The sequence below is a fragment of the Hyla sarda genome, chromosome 5 (genome assembly GCF_029499605.1).
Source record: "Hyla sarda isolate aHylSar1 chromosome 5, aHylSar1.hap1, whole genome shotgun sequence".
Classification (NCBI taxonomy): domain Eukaryota; kingdom Metazoa; phylum Chordata; class Amphibia; order Anura; family Hylidae; genus Hyla; species Hyla sarda.
The window spans coordinates 223,922,805-223,942,738 of NC_079193.1; the positions used below are offsets into that span (position 1 = coordinate 223,922,805).

The 19,934-nt window shown below is 45.6% G+C and overlaps 1 protein-coding gene across 8 annotated transcripts in view; it reads left to right on the top strand.

Annotated features, from left to right (window-relative positions):
- Positions 1-19,934, top strand: part of PHACTR1 (phosphatase and actin regulator 1) — a 401,179-nt gene that overhangs the window by 339,475 nt on the left and 41,770 nt on the right. For 6 of the 8 annotated variants that reach the window (XM_056521185.1, XM_056521184.1, XM_056521186.1 and 3 more), the window contains 3 exons: positions 9,357-9,512; positions 13,123-13,317; positions 15,180-15,495. In XM_056521185.1, coding sequence (XP_056377160.1) covers positions 9,357-9,512; positions 13,123-13,317; positions 15,180-15,495 — 667 coding nt within the window. The remainder of the gene's footprint in view (positions 1-9,356; positions 9,513-13,122; positions 13,318-15,179; positions 15,496-19,934) is intronic. The other 2 variants (XM_056521189.1, XM_056521188.1) reach the window with 1 other exon arrangement.

Below are 19,934 nucleotides of genomic sequence, written 5' to 3' on the forward strand. Positions count from 1 at the left end.
CGGAGGCTCGTGACATCACGGCCTCGCTCCGCTCATGACGTCACAGCCACGCCCCCTCAATGCAAGTCCCCTCACGCCCCCTCCCATGGACTTGCATTGAGGGGACGTTGCCATGACGTCATGAGCGGAGCGAGGCCGTGATGTCACGAGCCTCCGGCGCTGCACCCAATGCTCTAAACGAACGCCAAGTGCAGCAGGGAGATCGCGGGGGTCCCCAGCGGCGGAACCCCCACGATGACACATCTTATCCCCTATCCTTTGGATAGGGAATAAGATGTCTAGGGGCTGAGTACCCCTTTAATGTATTTATTATTATAAGTAGTAGTAGTATTGTTTATTATTTATTTTAAATATGCTGCACCCTGTGTTGTATGAGCTATAACATTGAATAATGGAGTGGTGCCAATGGTAAAAATATTTTATCTTATCTTATGTTGATAAGGACTTAACAGAAGGAAAAAGAAATGTTAAGCCAAAGTTTTTCCATTTTCTGGAGCTAAAAATCCAAGTTTAGCTACGAGTTCATTTTGGGTAAGCTTTCTTTACGAAAACCATTGCTGAAGGGTTTGAATAGAGTAAAAAAGATTCAGAATCACAAAAGGTCAGCTGGTAAAAGTACACTTGGGGACCATCCGCATGGACCCACACAGTCTTAAGAACAAAGAGGCAATGGCCTAAAATACAGCACAGCTCAAACAGGCCAAAATTACGTGACTGGTGCCTTGTTGCAGTTGGCAGTGAGACTTTTCATAGTGGTAGGTTACCAAGCTGTTACATGTTCAGCGTAACTTTAGCTGTCACTCTTCTGTTGCTGATGGCCATGTACAATACAGTTGGTTTTAAACTTTTAATACTGATGTCTCACTGTATATGTTGTTTCTTTTCATGTCAATTCGTGTTGCACTTTTGACATAATGTATTATTCAGTCTAGTACAGTGGTTCTTAACCTGGGTTCGATCGAACCCCAGGGGTTCGGTGAGTCAGTCCTGGGGGTTCGGCAGGTGAGGTCGCAACAGGACAGGCAAACCAAGCAATTGCTTGGTGCCCCGAGCTGGCCCGGGGCCCTGAGCAGAGCCAGTGTTTGCCCATCCTGTAGCGATGGGGCAATTCCCCCCATCACTATTAACTCTCGCAGCCCCGAGTTAAGTTTAAAAACTCAGGGCCGCCGGGACATAGCGCACGCCGGGACGTCACTGACGTCCCGTGCGAGCACCCATGGAAACGAAGGCGCCGAGGACCGGAGGATAGAGAAGGAGGAAGACGCGCGCTGGCCAGCTTGGTAAGTGACCAGCGGCACGTCATCTTCGGTGCTCCGACCACCGGTCCCGAGACCTACTGCTATAGCCGGAGCGGTGGTCGGAGCACTGAAGTGGGCAGTACACAGGCATACAACCTCCAGCCATACTCTGTATATGGCTGGAGGCTGTATGTCTGTGGGGGAACACTGCCTGCCTAATGTGGGGTTACACTGCCAACCTAATGTGGGGGAACACTGCCTGCCTAATGTGGGGGAACACTCCCTGCCTAATGTGGGGTTACACTGCCAACCTAATGTGGGGGAACACTGCCTGCCTAATGTGGGGGAACACTGCCTGCCTAATGTGGAGGAACACTCCCTGCCTAATGTGGGGTTACACTGCCAACCTAATGTGGGGGAACACTGCCATTGTTGCGAAAATGACATGAGAGTGGCACTAGCCAAGGTAAAGCGGCGCATTTCTGAACTGGTCTCTGAAAGACAACAGCAGAAGTCACACTGATTTGCAGTAAATATTCATTATGTTTTTGTGTGAAAATCATGTTTTCATGGTTTTGTTCTTTGTTCTTAATGGTTTTGTTCATTTTGTGCACCTATGTATAAATATATACTTAAATATATACCTCCTATGTTTTGAATTTGAAAAAATCATATTTTATTTTTCCAATTAAGAAGGGTTGGGTGAATGCGCATATGAAACTGGTGGGGTTCAGTACCTCCAACAAGGTTAAGAACCACTGCTCTAGTACATATCTTGTACTGTGTTATATGTGACACCTTTTCATTAAAATGGCACTGTCATTTGCTAAAACTTTTTATATAATGTAGGTAATACCATTATATGTATATTTGCTATGTACATTGGTAAAAGAAAATAAAAATTTTGTGTGAAAAAATTCTGTCTTGTCCCTGCAGCTATTGCCTGTGGGTCTCGGAGACAAAATACAGGAGGTGAGGGTAGGACAGGCAGGGCTCTGTGCAGGCTCATGGCTTTGTGCAGCCTGCTGTGTCTAATAGGGACGTGTCACAGAGCCTCACTGCACAGAGCCCTGCTTGTCTTCGCTGCATAGAGCCCTGCTTGTCTTCATTGCACAGAGCCCTGCTTGTCCTCTGTTCACAGAACCCTGCTTATCCTCAGTGCACAGAGCCCTGCTTGTTCTCAGTGTACAGGGCCCTGCTTGTCCTTAGTACACAGAGCCCTGCTTTTCCTCAGTGCACAGAGCCCTGCTTTTCTTCAGTGCACAGAGCCCTGCTTGTCCTCACTGCACAGAGCCCTGCTTGTCCTCAGTGTACAGAGCCCTGCTTGTCCTCAGTGTACAGAGCCTTGCTTGTCCCCAGTGTACAGAGCCCTGCTTGTCCTCAGTGTACAGAGCCCCGCTTGTCATCACTGCACAGAGCCCTGCTTGTCCTCATTGCACAGAGCCCTGCTTATCCTCAGTGCACAGAGCCATGCTTGTTCTCAGTACACAGAGCCCTGCTTCTCCTCAGTGCACAGAGCCCGGCTTGTCCTCACTGCACAGAGCCCTGCTTGTCCTCACTGAACAGAGCCCTGCTTGTCCTCACTGCACAGAGCCCTGCTTGTCCTCAGTGCACAGAGCCCTGCTTGTCTTCACTGCACAGAGCACTGCTTTTCCTCAGTGTACAGAGCCCGGCTTGTCTTCGCTGCATAGAGCCCTGCTTGTTCTCAGTGTACAGGGTCCTGCTTGTCCTTAGTACACAGAGCCCTGCTTTTCCTCAGTGCACAGAGCCCTGCTTGTCCTCACTGCACAGAGCCCTGCTTGTCCTCAGTGTACAGAGCCCTGCTTGTCCTCAGTGTACAGAGCCTTGCTTGTCCTCAGTGTACAGAGCCCTGCTTGTCCTCAGTGTACAGAGCCCTGCTTGTCCTCACTGCACAGAGCCCTGCTTGTCCTCAGTGTACAGAGCCCTGCTTGTCCTCAGGGTACAGAGCACTGCTTGGTCTCAGTGTACAGAGCCCTGCTTATCCTCAGTGCACAGAGCCATGCTTGTTCTCAGTGCACAGAGCCTGGCTTGTCCTCACTGCACTGAGCCCTGCTTGTCCTCACTGCACAGAGCCCTGCTTGTCCTCAGTGCACAGAGCCATGCTTGTTCTCAGTACACAGAGCCCTGCTTCTCCTCAGTGCACAGAGCCCGGCTTGTCCTCACTGCACTGAGCCCTGCTTGTCTTCACTGCACAGAGCCCTGCTTGTCCTCAGTGCACAGAGCCCTGCTTGTTCTCAGTGTACAGAGCCCTGCTTGTTCTCAGTGTACATACCCCTGCTTGTCCTCAGTGTACAGAGAGCCCTGCTTGTTCTCAGTGTACAGAGCCCTGCTTGTTCTCAGTGCACAGAGCCCTGCTTGTCCTCAGTGTACAGAGCCCTGCTTGTCCTCAGTGTACAGAGCCCTGCTTGTCTTCAGTGTTCAGAGCCCTGCTTGTCTTCAGTGTTCAGAGCACTGCTTGTTCTCAGTGTACAGAGCCCTGCTTGTTCTCAGTGTTCAGAGCCCTGCTTGTTCTCAGTGTACAGAGCCCTGCTTGTCCTCAGTGTACAGAGCCCTGCTTGTCCTCAGTGTACAGAGCCCTGCTTGGTCTAAGTGTACAGACCCTGCTTATCCTCATTGCACAGAGCCCTGCTTATCCTCAGTGCACAGAGCCATGCTTGTTCTCAGTGTACAGGGCCCTACTTGTCCTCAGTACACAGAGCCCTGCTTTTTCTCAGTGTACTGAGCCCTGCTTGTCCTCACTGCACAGAGCTCTGCTTGTCCTCAGTGTACAGAGCCCTGCTTGTCCTCAGTGTACAGAGCCCTGCTTGTCCTCAGTGTACAGAGCCCTACTTGTCCTCAGTGTACAGAGCCCTACTTGTCCTCAGTGTACAGAGCCCTACTTGTCCTCAGTGTACAGAGCCCTGCTTATCCTCAGTGTACAGAGCTCTGCTCGTCCACCCACACTTCCTGTATTTTGTCTCTGCACAGAGACACGCAGGCAATAGCTGCAGGGACAAGACAGCATTTTTTCACCCAAGAATATACACATTTTATAACCAATGTATATTATAAATATAATGCTATTATCTACATTTTATAAAACATTTTTGCAAATAACAGGTATGCTTTAAACAGATCAGGATTACCTTTAATAATGTATTCATGAGCAAACAAAGAAATGGCATTTATCAACATTATTTCTCTGTATAGACAGGCCACGTGTCATTGAGAAAATGAACGCAGACCACTGGCATTACATTTCCTCTCCCCAGTTAAACTTGATGGCAATTTTCTTCTGCTAAGCACCATATTAACAATGCTAAATGTATTCAAGCTATAGCTAACAAACAGACTGTAGGGCCCAATAAGACTGGCCTCTATTCCAGTATGTAGCTCTAAGCATCAGGAAATATTAATCTGCCAGAACTCTTTATTCCTATCCACATGATGGGATGGGCCGCGTTCAGATGATTTACAGCCCACCATTTGTACTTGGTAATTTGGTGCTTCTAGTGTTTTATTAACTCAAGTCTTACACTGTTTCTTCTTCAGTTGAATTATTATGTCATCTGTTGAACAAGGGAAATTGGCTATAACTCGTTCTTCATGTATGAATCCAAATTAAGATATTCAGCTGAAGACACTTCTCATAAAGAAAACTGCTCCCAAAGGAATGTGGAAATGACTTGGACAATCGTCTAAATGACAGTAATTTCTCCATGTAAATAGTAGAAATGAACCCGACACGATTTTGGTGAAGACATGTTTGTTATTTACCCATTAGCAAAATATATGCGACACACTGTTGACAAAAGCTAACAACTGAAGCGCATCCTCCATGTCATGTATATTTAGCTAATACGTGAATAAAGCACAAGCATTTCTTCACCAAAAATCACGTAAACACAAGTGCTGACCCTGAACACTCTCTACATTTTCTCCATTTAGTCTGTCAAGATAACACTGGTACATTTATTGTTGTGTTGAAGAGATCCTAAAAATAGTTTTCAAAAAATACACAAAAAGGAAATCTATACTAATACCAGAAAGCGTAAATTGTATGTGTTCCTCCTTTTTCCAGTATTGCTAGTGTGAAACAATTCATTTGGGAAAGGGAGTAAGACTTACCCTGTTTGAGTATTGGTGGGAGGAAGCTTTCTGCATCAGAAACCTCCCCATGTTATTCTGCCTGCTATTGAGACGTAGCAGTCTAAGGCTAGGTTCACACTACGGAATCTCTGGGCAGAATTTCCGCCGGAGATGTAGCCGGCGGCAATAGGACCGCACGGACTGCATTGCCGTCCCCATAGACAGCAATGCATTTCTGGGTGGAGCTTTTGGGAGATCTGCTCAGAAATGCATTGAGACCTATGGGGACAGCAATGCAGTCCGCACGGTCCTAGTGCCGCCGGCTCAATCTCTGGCAGAAATTCTGCCCAGAAATTCCACAGTGTGAACCTAGCCTAAGGGTCTGTTAACACGGCAGAATTTCCGCTTGCGAAATTTCGCCTCAAAATAAAGCCCATAGATAGACTTCTATGGGATTCCGCGCTCCCATTCACACTTCTGAATTTTCGCAAGCGGAAATTCAGAAGTGTGAATGGGAGTGCGGAATCCCCTGGGTTTTAATTTGAGGTTGAATTCCAAATGCGGAAATTCAGAAATGTGGAATCCCATAGAAGTCTATTAGGTTTTCATTTGAGGCGGAATTCTGCAAGTCTGCCATGTGAATAGACCCTAAGACTTGCTCCCTCTACCCTTCATCAGTCAAAAACATTGTGAGAACATGCATACTAACAAATAGGTATTTTCTGGGATTAAGTCGTTTTTTTGATCAATGTTCATAAGTATCCAGATTGTGGCAAAGCATTCTGGGAATCACAGTTCTAAATTGCTGAAATGCAATATTTACCGACAAGTGTTTGTTTTTCTTTCCTGCTGATATTTGGAAAATGAAAATAAAGCTATATAGTATTATAACATCATAATATAATGCAGCAATATTATGAATAATTCACCAGAATATGAGCTACTTTCTCTTTTTATGGTCGAAATTGCAATTCATTGGTATCTGTATCATACATAATAATCCTTTATACTCAGATGGACCATATAACACAAATTTGGTTTATATTCATGTTTCAGATATAAAAAGAATGAAGATTTTAATAATTTAAATGCTCCACATAAAACAAATAGTAGCATTCAGAATAAAAAAAGAAAAGAAAGTGAATCCAACACAAATGTGATATAGTGAAAAATGCATGGTGACATTAAAATATTCACACAGTTTTTCTGCATTTACCATTTAGGTCATTTGTAAGTCTATTGTAAGTCTAACGTAAGTCTTTTAAGGGAAAGTAGTAGTAGAAAACTGTGCAAACCATAGGATGCTTCAGTGGGGAAAGAAAGAGAAGGGAACAATGCATGTAAACAGTAGTTTCCCATTAAGTCAGTGTTATGCACTAAAAATGCTATTCTCTCATATACTATTCTCCCATTCTCTCATGGGAAACCACACAAGGCCACCTCTCGTGTGAGAACAAAAGGACTGGGCTCATCTGCTCTCAAGAATAATGGGGTCCCAGCAGTCCTGCCCCCTTTGTTCAAACATTTATGACATATGAAACATTGGCCCTGATTTACTATTGTAAACCCGACTTGTTTTGTCGGGTTGTGTGGCAGAATTTGGTGCATTGCGCAAATGTGCACCACATTTATTTTTGTGCCAGAATCAGCGCCAGAATTTGCGCCAAAAGAATCCAAAAACCTGACAAACTCTCCATTTTACTGAGAAAACCCAAAAAAGGGGCATGGCAGCTGGAGGAAAAGGGGGCTTGGTCACCAAAAGGGGGGCGTGTCGATGACATTTTCGAAAAATCCCAACATATGTACTAAGGATTCCACAGAAAATTTGGTAGATTTGAGCCAAGGAAACCCACAGCTGAGAGCTTGTGTAATAAAAGCAAAATGTAGGGAAAAGTGCAAAATGTAGGGAAACATTAGTAAATACTGAGGAAAAAGATCTGTTAGGAAAAAGGAAACACACAAAGAAAACTCCATTCTTAGTAAATCAGGGCCAACATGTCCTAAATGTCTATACTGGAAAGATACCAATTGCAGTACAATTACTGTTAAAAGAAAACCAAATACGGTGCAGTGTTCCAAATACAGTAGTAGTTAGCCTCTTTTGCCGTGAATTAAAGAAGGTTAGGTGGGTTTGATGGCACCCATGAGATCAGCCGCTGTTGCTGGACCATCTGTAATGTGAAGGCTTGTTTACCTTCATGAAAATCTTATCTCAGGGGAACCATCAATCCTCCAGTGTAGAGAGAAGAGTGTGAAGTGACTTTCAGGTTAACGACCCTCCGCATCTACTTCAGTATTTACCTCACTGGGCCCTACTGAGGCATTTTCTACTTTTTTGTTCTTGAGAGCATCTTCTCTGATCACCTTTCTAAATCATCCGATGCAATAGGGCAAACCTCTATATTCCGCCTTATGAAATGACAATAGACAATTATTGATGCAGTATCATGGCTCTTCACAACGCAGACATAATAGAATCAAGTGAATGAGCCTTTATGCTGTATTTAGTAAGTGTCACGATGCCGGCTGGCAGGTAGTGGATCCTCTGTGCCAGAGAGGGATGGAGAGGACCGCGCTAGTGGACCGGTTCTAAGCCACTACAGGTTTTCACCAGAGCCCGCCGCAAAGCGGGATGGTCTTGCTGCGGCGGTAGTGACCAGGTCGTATCCACTAGCAACGGCTACCTCTCTGGCTGCTGAAGATGCTGAAGATAGGCGCTGTACAAGGGAGTAGGCAGAAGCAAGGTCGGACGTAGCAGAAGGTCGGGGGCAGGCGGCAAGGATCGTAGTCAGGGGCAACGGCAGGAGGTCAGGAACACGGACTAGGAACAGACAAGGGAACGCTTTCACTAGGCACAAGTGCATCAAGATCCGGCAAGGGAGTGCAGGGGAAGTGAGGTGATATAGGGAAGTGCACAGGTGAACACAATAAGCTAATTGGGCCAGGCACCAATCATTGGTGCACTGGCCCTTTAAATCTCAGGGAGCTGGCGCGCGCGCGCCCTAGAGAGCGGAGCCGCGCGCGCCAGCACATGACAGCAGGAGACGGGAACGGGTAAGAGACCTGGGATGCGATTCGCGAGCGGGCGCGTCCCGCTGTGCGAATCGCATCCCCAACGGCCATGACAGAGCCGCGCTCCCGGTCAGCGGGAGTGACCGGGGAGCTGCAGGAAGAAAGACGCCGTGAGCGCTCCGGGGAGGAGCGGGGACCCGGAGCGCTAGGCGTAACAGTAAGGTTTGAAATGGAACCAGTCAGAACATTGCTTTTTACTGTGTGGAGATTTATCAAACTGTGTGAGAGAAAAACTGGAGAGATTTCCCCACAGCAGCCAATCACAGCTCAGCTTTCACTTTACCAGAGCTCGTTACCTGAGCTGTGATTGGATGCTGGGGGAAAATCTCTCCACGTTTTCTCTCTCACAATATGATAAATCTGGACCTGGCAGTCTCTATGCATGTCCTTATATCAGTTCTTTGTTGCTACATAATAAAAAAAGAGGTTTGGACGTAGCACTTGCCAGTAAGAGCCATGGAGGTGGTGCTGCTCTTCTGAAGGGTCCCTCTGACCAGTCGCCCAACTGCTTTAATGTATCTGACGTATACACAGTGAAGCACGTATTACTGCTCTTGCCTTTATCTGTACGTGAACCATATGTCACCCGAGCTGGCTTGTAATAATATGTCCTAGCCGGTGGGAGTCAATGAAGCCAGAAATGGTATGTTTAGGGATTGAGCACCATGAAACTTTATAGGTAACTTGCATTCGGCACAAAATGTATGTTAAAAAGAATTAAGGAAAATTGAATGGAGGATTAGACTACACAGGGATTGTTTTTTGTCTTTTACCATGGAGATGTATAGGCCTGTATTGTATAGTCATCTTTTTGTTAATATCTCTGACATTGCTATCAGAAAAAGCCATATTCTGCTTCATATACTCCAGTTTTCCTCTATGCTCCATTTTGAAAATACTTGACTATAGGTAACAAAACAGACACTTCACTAACCTGTTCACCTACTTTACTTTCAGATGGTGATCTACAAAATGAAGAAGGAATGATGGAAAATGGTCAGCCCATTGGTACTCCTTCATCCTCGCTTCCAGTCATAACAGAGTTAGACTCAAGTTCAGGGGACACTTGCGCATATGAAGTTCTTCCAACCTCTGAACTCATGGATGGGACAGGTGAATATCCATATCTTTTCATATTCAATGTCTGCGAGTTGCATCTAGGGAATGGGGGTCTATTTTCAGGGCTTCCCATCCATTCCTTAAATGGGCACTGTCAGATACAAAAACTTTTGATATGTTGTAAAGCATGCAAAACCAATAGGCTTTGCAATTACTTTCTTTAGAAAATTTTCAGTATTTCATACTGAAAAAGCAAGTGAAACAACTGCCCCCCCTGCATGCTTGGACACAGACTAGTCCTGCTGTGTCCATGCGTCATGGACACACTTCCTTGATTGACAGCTGTGAGCGCAGGACTCATAGCTGGAGGAAAGATCCTCCCACTGTCAGATTGTGTCCTGCTACTGTCAGTGAGGACAAGTTGGGAGTTGTAGTTTTGCTAATGCTAGGGGAGATGTGAACAGACAGCATACTGAGGGAGGGGGCGGAGACCTGCACAGTGAGGCCACGCCTCCTCCCTTTGAGAGAAATTCAGACTAGTGAGCTAAATTTAAAGTGTAATAAAAAAATAAATAAAGGTGCTAGACACATAAATTAGATTAAATTAGATGTACATGGTCAGGATTAGGTACTTTTGTATGTCGGGGCCATTGCATAAACGGCTATCCGGCAGCGCAGACTGCTTCAGCTCCCGCCGGATAGCCGTTTATGGGGCCCCGTGTGGTCCGCTGACGATCACTTACCTGTTCTCGGGGCTCCGGCGCGTCCTCTTCGGGATCCCCTGCATCGTCGGCGCTCTTCATCGTCGTCATCATGTCGCTGCGCACGCCGTCCCATCATCCAATAGGAGCGGCGTGCGTAACGACGTGATGGCGGCAATGGAGAGCGAGGATGTCGAGGAAGCAGAGGCCTTGCCGGAGCGTCGGGGACACCCGGGGACGCAGCGACAGCGATGGAAGGCGACATCCAGGGCAGCTGGGAGGAGCGGTGACGGTCCGGAGCGGCAGGGACAGGTGAGTACAACTTCCTATACCAGTGGTCTTCAACCTGCGGACCTCCAGATGTTGCAAAACTACAACTCCCCCAGCATGCCCGGACAGCCAACGGCTGTCCGGGCATGCTGGGTGTTGTAGTTTTGCAACATCTGGAGCTCCGCAGGTTGTAGACCACTGTCCTATACTTTACATTGCACGGATCCCTCAACATGCGATGTTTTCAACAAACGATGGTCCATTTGGAATGGATTACCATCGTATGTTGAGGGACCACTGTATCTTAAAAAAAAAAAAATGTTGTTGGATCTGACGGATACGCTTTTAGCAGTCACAGCCTGTGCCCACACTCGGTAGTGACAGCAATGCCCTTTCCTTCCCCCCAGTAGTCACAGCTGAGTGCCTGTATAGTTACTCTTCTGTGATGCACCCATCGTGATTAGGCTATTTCTAGCTGCCGCATACAGCTTCTTGTTCCTGCATCAGTCTCTGATAACAGCAATGGATGTAGGAAATTCAGCAGTCATTCCCTACTGACTGCTGTGTACTCTTCTGCTTGGTCTGTAATGTCTCCCGTAAGATATGGGCCCTGAATTCTTGTATGTGTCTCTGGGTACAACTGGCTGTCCACAGGGCAAGGTTGGCAGTGTGGATTACCTAATCTGCATATATTTTCATCCAGTTCTGAAAAATACTGATAATACAGACTTCATGGTGTAGAATAGTTTAGTCATTTATACTATGCAATTACTGAAGGAATCTCATGTATGTTTTTTCTGTATTAAAACTTGCATGTCACATTTGTTCCTGATTTTCAGCTTTCGGAATCTGATTTTCCTTTTGTTTAGAAGGCAGGCTTCATGTTTCAGGCTGAAATAAACAATGTTATCTGCTGCTGTGAACACTATTATGTCTCGGATGTATCAGTGGTGACATCTGGTGGGAGGTTTTGGTATAGATCAGTGGTCAGCAAGCTGCGGCTTGCGAGCCACATGCGGCTCTTCACACACTTTAATGCGGCTCCATGGTGGAGCGGGAGATGTCAGCTGTCCTGCTCCACCACTCCGTCACCTTTCACACACGCTCCGGGCTGCGGCTGCTCTGTTCTTGAAGTGTCAGTGACAGCCGCAGGGATGCCATCCACGGCAGGCCGGCGCGATGACATCACATTATAGCGCCGGAAATCACATCCCTGCGGCTGTTACTGACACTTCAAGAACGGAGCAGCCGCAGCGTGTGAGAAAGGTGACGGGTGTGAGAAGGGGGAAGCAAATAAGTGAGGGGCACATGTCAGGGGGGGCATTATATATGAGAGGCACATGGCAGAGGGGCATTATATGTGGGGGCAAATGACAGAACCCCCCCCTGTCATGTGCCCATATAATGCCCCCCTGTCATGTGCCCCTTATATATAAAGCCCTCTGTCCTGTGCCCCTCAGATATAATGCCCCATGTCCTGTGCCCCTCGCATATAATGCACCCTGAGGGGCACATGATAGGGGAGCATTATATGTGAGGGGCACATGTCAGGGGGCATTATATGTGGGGGCACATGACAGGGGGCATTATAAGGGAGGGGCACATGTCAGGGGGGCATTATATTGTGAGGGGCACAGGACATGGGGTATTATATATATATATAAGGGGCACATGTCAGGGGGCATTATTTATGAGGGGCACATGGCAGGGTGGCATTATATGTGGGGGCAAATGACAGGACCCCCCCTGTCATGTGCCCATATAATGCCCCCCTGTCATGTGCCCCTTATATATAATGCCCTCTGTCCTGTGCCCCTCAGATATAATGCCCCATGTCCTGTGCCCCTCGCATATAATGCACCCTGAGGGGCACATGACAGGGGGGCATTATATGTGAGGGGCACATGTCAGGGGGGCATTATATCTGGGGCACAGGACATGGGGTATTATATATAAGGGGCACATGTCAGGGGGGCATTATATATGAGGGGCACATGGCAGGGGGGCATTATATGTGGGGGCAAATGACAGGACCCCCCCCGTCATGTGCCCATATAATGCCCCCCTGTCATGTGCCCCTTATATATAATGCCCCCCTGACATGTGCCCCTCACTTATAATGCCCCCCTGTCATGTGCCCCTTATATATAATGCCCCCCTGACATGTGCCCCTCACTTATAATGCCCCCTGTCATGTGCCCCCACATATAATAAAAACTTATTGAAACTAAAAACAGTGTACCATCTTATGTATTTTCGGTTTTAAAAATGTGGCTCTCAAAATAAATTTCAATCGTGGTTTTGGCGAGATTTGGCTCAGTTGAAAAAAAGGTTGCCCACCCCTGGTATAGATTAAATGCAGCTAATGTTTCAGCTTTGAAGTACTGTATGTACATTCTATTAGATAGGTTATTTTGTACTAGTAAATGCCAAGTCAGTAATATTAATACAACCTCATCCAGTCTACAGTAAGTGACTCTGTATCCACATTGATCATCATATCTGGTAAGATCATTACTGAGCTCCTGCTTTCCGCACGTCCTGAATGTCCAAATGATGCAGTTGTGATCCATTCGCATCATATACGTAGCAAGTTTGTGAACTAACCCATGACTTTCTGTGTTGTTGTCATATGTTTGTTGCTACCTCACATGTAACAGTGTCATGTCTGTGATGTGGTTTGTGCTCCTCAGTGTCTGAAGATCTCTCGTCCGAGCAAGGATCCCTATCCCAGGATCCAACATACAAGCCAACCCTGCTACTGCCCCCCAAAAAATCATCTTACCCTGTAGACCACGAGGACACCCCTATGAAACCACTAACTCACCTCAAGCAGCCCCCTGCCCTGCCTCCTAAACCTCTTTCCAGACTTGCCAATCATATAGCAGGTAAGAAAAAGCTGCTATGCCTTGTATACATCTTACGGTACTTCTGTGGTTGTAGGGCCCACGTATTCCGATTTAGAGTTTTTTCCTTTTATCTGCCTAGGCCCTTATGTAAAAGGTTCCTCCTGTCTGAGATATATATTGTCCAGTCCTCTCAGACATCCAAGAAATCAATGCCACTCTATATGTAGTATAATAATATATTATGTGAATATCTTTTTTAATGAAATTGCATTTTAGTTTCTGAATTGTCACCATTTTGTGAAGCTTTGGGATCTTCTTGGCTCATTTTAATAATCCTTATGCTCAGTGGCAGTTCTGTGGATATTTGTTCAGAGTGTGTCTGTCAACTTTTTTGTTTTTTTGTCTATCAGACATTATCATGTTTTATTCAAAATACTCTACATGGCCAAAAGTTATGTGAACCTCCTTTCCCTTTTAATATGTGGGTTTGGCCATTGTAACCCCAAGTCCAACAATCTGCTTGTCAGATCTGTGTCCTGGTGGTGTAGTTGTCATGTGATAATGTCTAGAAGGTGAAAAGTAGCAACAGCCCACACAAGCTTATAGAACAGATCTGCTTCATACTGGAGCATGTAAAGAACATATGCACAATAGCTGTTGGGCATAAAGTATACATCCAGAGACCTATGTTAAAGCCTCTTAGGATATGACAGATAATGGTTCTTCTTCTATTGTCTACTCATATACTGAAATAGCAGATATGTATTGTCAGATCAGTTGTATATTAGTATAGATACATGAACAGTACCATCACAGTAGTGTAAGGCATGTGCTAAAAAAAAAAAACGATGGCGTAACTGCAAATGTAGTGAATAACTTTTATATGGTGTCTTGTTGGGCAGGGATTGAGTGAAGCCCTAATCTTGCCCACACCCTCGGTTCCTGCCTACTTGCGTACCCGTCCTAAACAACGGGTCCACAACCACGAGGACATTCCCTTCCTACTATGTGCAGGGACAGACAGAGTCAAAATAATAAACTACAAAAAAGTAGGAGTCGGAAACAGCTGGAGGCACACAAACTAACAGTGATACACTAAGACAAACACATAGTCAAAACGTAGTCAGTCTAGCCAAAAGTCGGTAACATGAGATAGTGAAGTAACAAATACCAGAAGAGAAGTCAAGAACCAAGCCAAAAGATCAGAGTACCAAAATAGACAATAGAGATATAAGGAGTGCTAGTTTCAGTCAACAGGTAACTTTTACAAGCAAAGAACAAGATAAAGTGACTTCCTTATATATGAGATTGTAGGTGAAAGGAGAATCCTGATTGACAGAAGAAACCAGAGTACCGATAGGCTGGGAAGAAACTCCAACCACACCCAACAGAGCTATGCAGAATTAACCCTATGGGTGTAGACAGAACCAGTCATTACTTATGGATTTTGTATGTTTCTCAACTGTTAGTTAAATCATTGTCCTTTCTAATGGAATGATATAGCCTATTGAGCAGTAATTACAATCCATTTTCTCTATTATTTTATTTCCTATGGAGAATATGGAGGGTTGATGTATTAAAAAGTAAGATCCAAATGGCTAGTTATACCCCATGATCAGGAGCTGTGCTTACAAGCCTAACAGTAGGAGGATGGTTGGGATTGACAGCTATTCTCCTGTGGCAACAGCTGGGCTAGAGCTACAAAAGCTTTAATCCTGGGCTTTTTTTCCTGTGTATTGTATGTATGCCTGTATGTATTTACGGCTCTGTTAAGCACCATGCATGCAGGTCTGTAATCCTTTTGTTCAATACTGTAAGTTTATCATGTATATTTATGTTAATGTTAACAAAGTAATTTTACATTTAGAGTATAAGATTTATGGATTGTTGTTTTTCCTTAGACTCCGGAGTTCCTGTGAAACTGCCTTGTATGCCGGGGAAGATGTCTCCTCCACTACCTCCAAAGAAAGTCATGATATGCATGCCATTAGGAGGATCGGACTATCCCCATTCCTATTCCAATCAGAAAAGTTCCCAGCATCATCACACCATCCTCCCATCTCAATTAGCCGTCCACCAGCACCAGCTTCAGTATGGAAGCCAGCATCACTCCACTGGATCAAGTTCAGTGCCCATCCATCCATCAATACCTCCAGGATGCAGGGTTATTGAGGAGCTCAACAAGACACTAGCTATGACCATGCAAAGGTTGGAAAGGTAACTACAGTCATAGTCTACACTGCTGTGTGATGTATTGTGTCATGTAGAAATGTGATGAGAGTTCTTGTACTGCCTTCATTGATGTTTTACGATAGTGAATAATTAAATGGGCACATTAAAGGGGAATCCAGCACAAAATATTTTTCTAACATATCATAGTTAGTTATCAGAAGAACACCATTTGTGACATGGATGACGTTCTGTAGAATGCTGTGTTTAGTGGATTTAGGTGCTTTATAATTTAGGATATTAGTGATGGTCTGAACACCAGTATAATCTTCTGGGTGCAAAAAGGCTCTCCCCAACATACTTATCTCTGTATATATCATGTAAACACACTGAGGCAATAAACTCCTGCTTTTTAAATATTTACAATGCATTCGGAAAACTTTCTGACCCTTTCACTTTTTTCGCATTTTGTGGTTAAAATGGTTAAAATCAGTCCCCGGAGTATGTTCGCTCCGCGTCTGATTACCGGCATCCACGGGGCCGGCGACGTGTGACGTCACGCTCTGCCCCTCAATGCAAGCCTATGGGAGGGGGCGTGACAGCTCCGTCCCTCAATGCAAGCCTATGGGAGGTTTGTATTGAGGGGCGGAGCGTGAGGTCACACAGGGCGGAGGCGTGGTTGCCGGTAATCAGACCCGAACATGCTCCGGGGTATGATTTTAACTGGGGTGCTGCGTGCCAGATCACGGGGGTCCCCAGCGGCAGGACCCCCGTGATCAGGCATCTTATCCCCTATCCTTTGGATATGGGATAAGATGTCTAAGCGCCGGAGTACCCCTTGAAATACCTTTTCTGCTCTCTTAAATCATTGGAATGGTTTCTGATGCATAAATTATTGGAGAATATATATATATATATATATATATATATATATATATTTTTTTTTTTTTTTAAACAACCTTTATTTTGGATTGTAAGGTCTTTTAACAGCGTTCTTTCTTGTAAAAGAGTCCTGCAGACCCTTTTCGAGTCTGTGGAAAGGTCACAAGCAGATTTATTCAACAAGGCATTTTGTGTAATGGCTTCTAGTTGTCTAAGCTCCTCTACAATTTCTATAGGAGTTTGGGGGGGGTGATGGAAATGTGAATTATTGAGCAATCAGCGTGCCTTCTATCCATTTGTCGCATTGCCAGAGTGGTGCATTGGTGACTCAGATGTCATTGGACTGTGTCAGCATTTCTTTTCTATAAACCTCCAGCGAAGATAGCTGCTGACCAATTACTATTCTCCAGCCTTAGTGCTTCTTGTTGAACTATTTGTAGCAATGGAAATTTTGCTGAATCCACTTTTTTTTTACTCAGCTGCAATATTTAGATAGGAAAATCAACCAGATGCATTCTGAATTTGATTCAATATTTCTATACAGCCGAATAGAGAAGTGTGGATATAGGGGGTGCTGTGGTACAGTCATCTGCGGACTCTGATGCCTGTGGTGGCTCAAATTCCCCTTCTGTATTATAAATAGTGGATCATATGTGTGGGCCCTTGTTTAAAGGGGTACTCCACTGGAAAACATTTTTTTTTTAAATCAACTGGTGCCAGAAAGTTAAACAGATTTGTAAATTACTTCTATTAAAAAACGTAATCCTTCCAGTACTTATCAGCTGCTGTAAAATCCACAGGAAGTTTTTTTCCTCTTCAATTTCATTTCTGCCTGACCACAGTGCTCTCTGCTGACACCTCTGTCCACTTTAGGAGCTGTCCAGAATAGGAGCAAATTCCCATAGAAAACCTATCATGCTCTGGACAGTTCCTAAAATGGACAGTGGTGTCAGCAGAGAGCACTGTGGTCAGGCAGAAAGGAAATTCAAAAAGAATCATAACAGCAGCCGATAAGTGCTGGAAGGATTAAGATTGTTTAATAGAAGTCATTTACAAATCTGTTTAACTTTCTTGCACCAGCAGATTTACAAAAAATGTTTTCTACTGGAGTACTCCTTTAAATGTTGCACTAGGGTCAGGAGCTTCAAGTTATGCTTCTACAGGATGAGGGGGGGTATTTACTACAGGCTAAAGACGTGGATAGTCAGCACTTTATGATCCATGATTTACCATCCTGTGCAGCTTTACTGTGACCAGCTTCCTGAAGTTCCTATAAAGAAGTCTGCTGAAGAGGCATCATATTGTAAATGGTAAAGTAAAAGTTAAAGGAGTTATCCAGGATTTTAAAAAAACATAGCGGAATTCTTCCAGGAACAGTGTCACCCTTGTCGTCAATTTGTGTATGGTATTGCAGTTCACTTCCATTGAAGTGTATGGAGCTGAGTTGCAATACCACAAACTACCAGGTGTGTTGCTGTTTTTGGAAAAGAAAATGCTATGCTTTTTAAATCCCGATTCTGTAGAGATCTGAGATGCAATACCAAAAACAACCCTTAGGACAGGAGTGTTTCTGTTTTAGGAAGAAAGCTATGCTCCTGGTTTGTCAATCATCCTGCTGTGTGAGCAAGGAGCATGTCACAGAGCCTCACTGCACAGAGCCCTGCTTGTCTTCATTGTACAGAGCCCTGCTTTTCCTCACTGCACAAAGCCCTGCTAGTCCTCAATGCACAGAGCCCTGCTTTTCCTCAGTGCACAGAGCCCTGCTTGTCCTCACTGCACAGAGCCCTGCTTGTCCTCAGTGCACAGAGCCCAGCTTGTCCTCAGTGTACAGAGCCCTGCCTGCCCTCAGTACACAGAGCCCTGCTTGTCCTCAGTGTACAGAGCCCTTCCTGTCCTCAGTACACAGAGCCCTGCTTGTCCTCACTGCACAGAGCCCTGCTTGTCCTCAGTGTACAGAGCCCTGCTTGTCCTCACTGCACAGAGCCCTGCTTGTCTTCAGTGTACAGGGCCCTGCTTGTCCTCAGTGCACAGAGCCCTGCTTGTCCTCACTGCACAGAGCCCTACCTGTCCTCACTGCACAGAGCCCTGCCTGTCCTTAGTACTCAGAGCCCTGCTTGTCCTCAGTGCACAGAGCCCTTCTTGACCTCAGTGTACAGAGTCCTGCCTGTCCTCAGTACACAGAGCCCTGCTTGTCCTCACTGCATAGAGCCCTGCTTGTCCTCACTGCACAGAGCCCTGCTTGACCTCACTGCACATAGCCCTGCTTGTCCTCACTGCACAGAGCCCTGTTTGTCCTTGTACAGAGCCCTGCTTGTCCTCGCTGCACAAAGCCCTGCTTGTCCTCACTGCACAGAGCCCTGCTTGTCCTCACTGCACAGAGCCCTGCTTGTCCTCAGTGTGCAGAGCCCTGCTTGTCCTCAGTGTACAGAGCCCTGCTTGTCTTCAGTGTACAGAGCCCTGCTAGTCCTCAGTGTACAGAGCCCTGGTTGTTCTCAGTGTACAGAGCCCTGCTTGTCCTCAGTGTACAGAGCGCAGCTTGTCCTCAGTGCACAGAGCCCCACTTGTTCTCAGTGTACAGAGCCCTGCTTGTCCTCAGTGCACAGAGCCCTGCTTGGCCTTAGTTTATACAGCCCTGCTTGTACTCAGTGTACAGAGCCCTGCTTGTCCTCACTGCATAGGGCCCTGCTTGTCCTCACTGCACAGAGCCCTGCTTGTTCTCAGTGTACAGAGCCCTGCTTGTCCTCAGTGTACAGAGCCCTGCTTGTCTTCAGTGTACAGAGCCCTGCTTGTCCTCAGTGCACAGATCCCAGCTTGTCTTCAGTGTACAGAGCCCTGCTTGTCCTCACTGCACAGAGCCCTGATTGTCCTCGTACAGAGCCCTGCTTGTCCTCAGTGCACAAAGCCCTGCTTATCCACCCTCACTTCCTGTATTGTGTCTGCGCAGACACACAAACAATAGCTGCAGGGACAAAAATATACACATTTTTTAACCAATGTATATTAGAAATATACATATAATGTTATTATCTACATTATATAAATGACAGTGACCATTTAAATAATATTTAGCATATAGACATGTGGCTGTGGATGGTGCTTTGGATCTGCATCCTTATGATAAGACTGAACTGCCACACCACAGAGGACAGTTGTCAGGGGGATTTTAAACAGAGCGAGTTCAGACCTCCTAATGCAATCTCGCCTTAATGCTTTTCATTGTGTTCCCCGGTTCTGTTTAGAGGACAGTGTGCTCCTAGTCTTGGCTGTAACACAGCAGTTATGATGATTTTTGGATAAGGTGAATGTTTTCTGCGGTGTAATTAAACTCCGCTCTCTGGAATATATACACCGCACTCCAGGTGGCAACAACCTACTGTCAGGGATCTGTCTGGCTTTTTAATGCCAGTGGAGTCAGGCCAAGGACGTATGCAATTTCCAGCAATAACAGGCTGTAGATTACCACAGAGATTTGGAGACGAGTAAACATATATGAATCATGTGTCTCCCTTTGGATCCATTTGTTTTGTCCGGGTAAAATGTTTGGCTGGGACCATGGGTTATTAGGCAGTTATACTGTATACTCCTACAAACATAGGATGTAACGC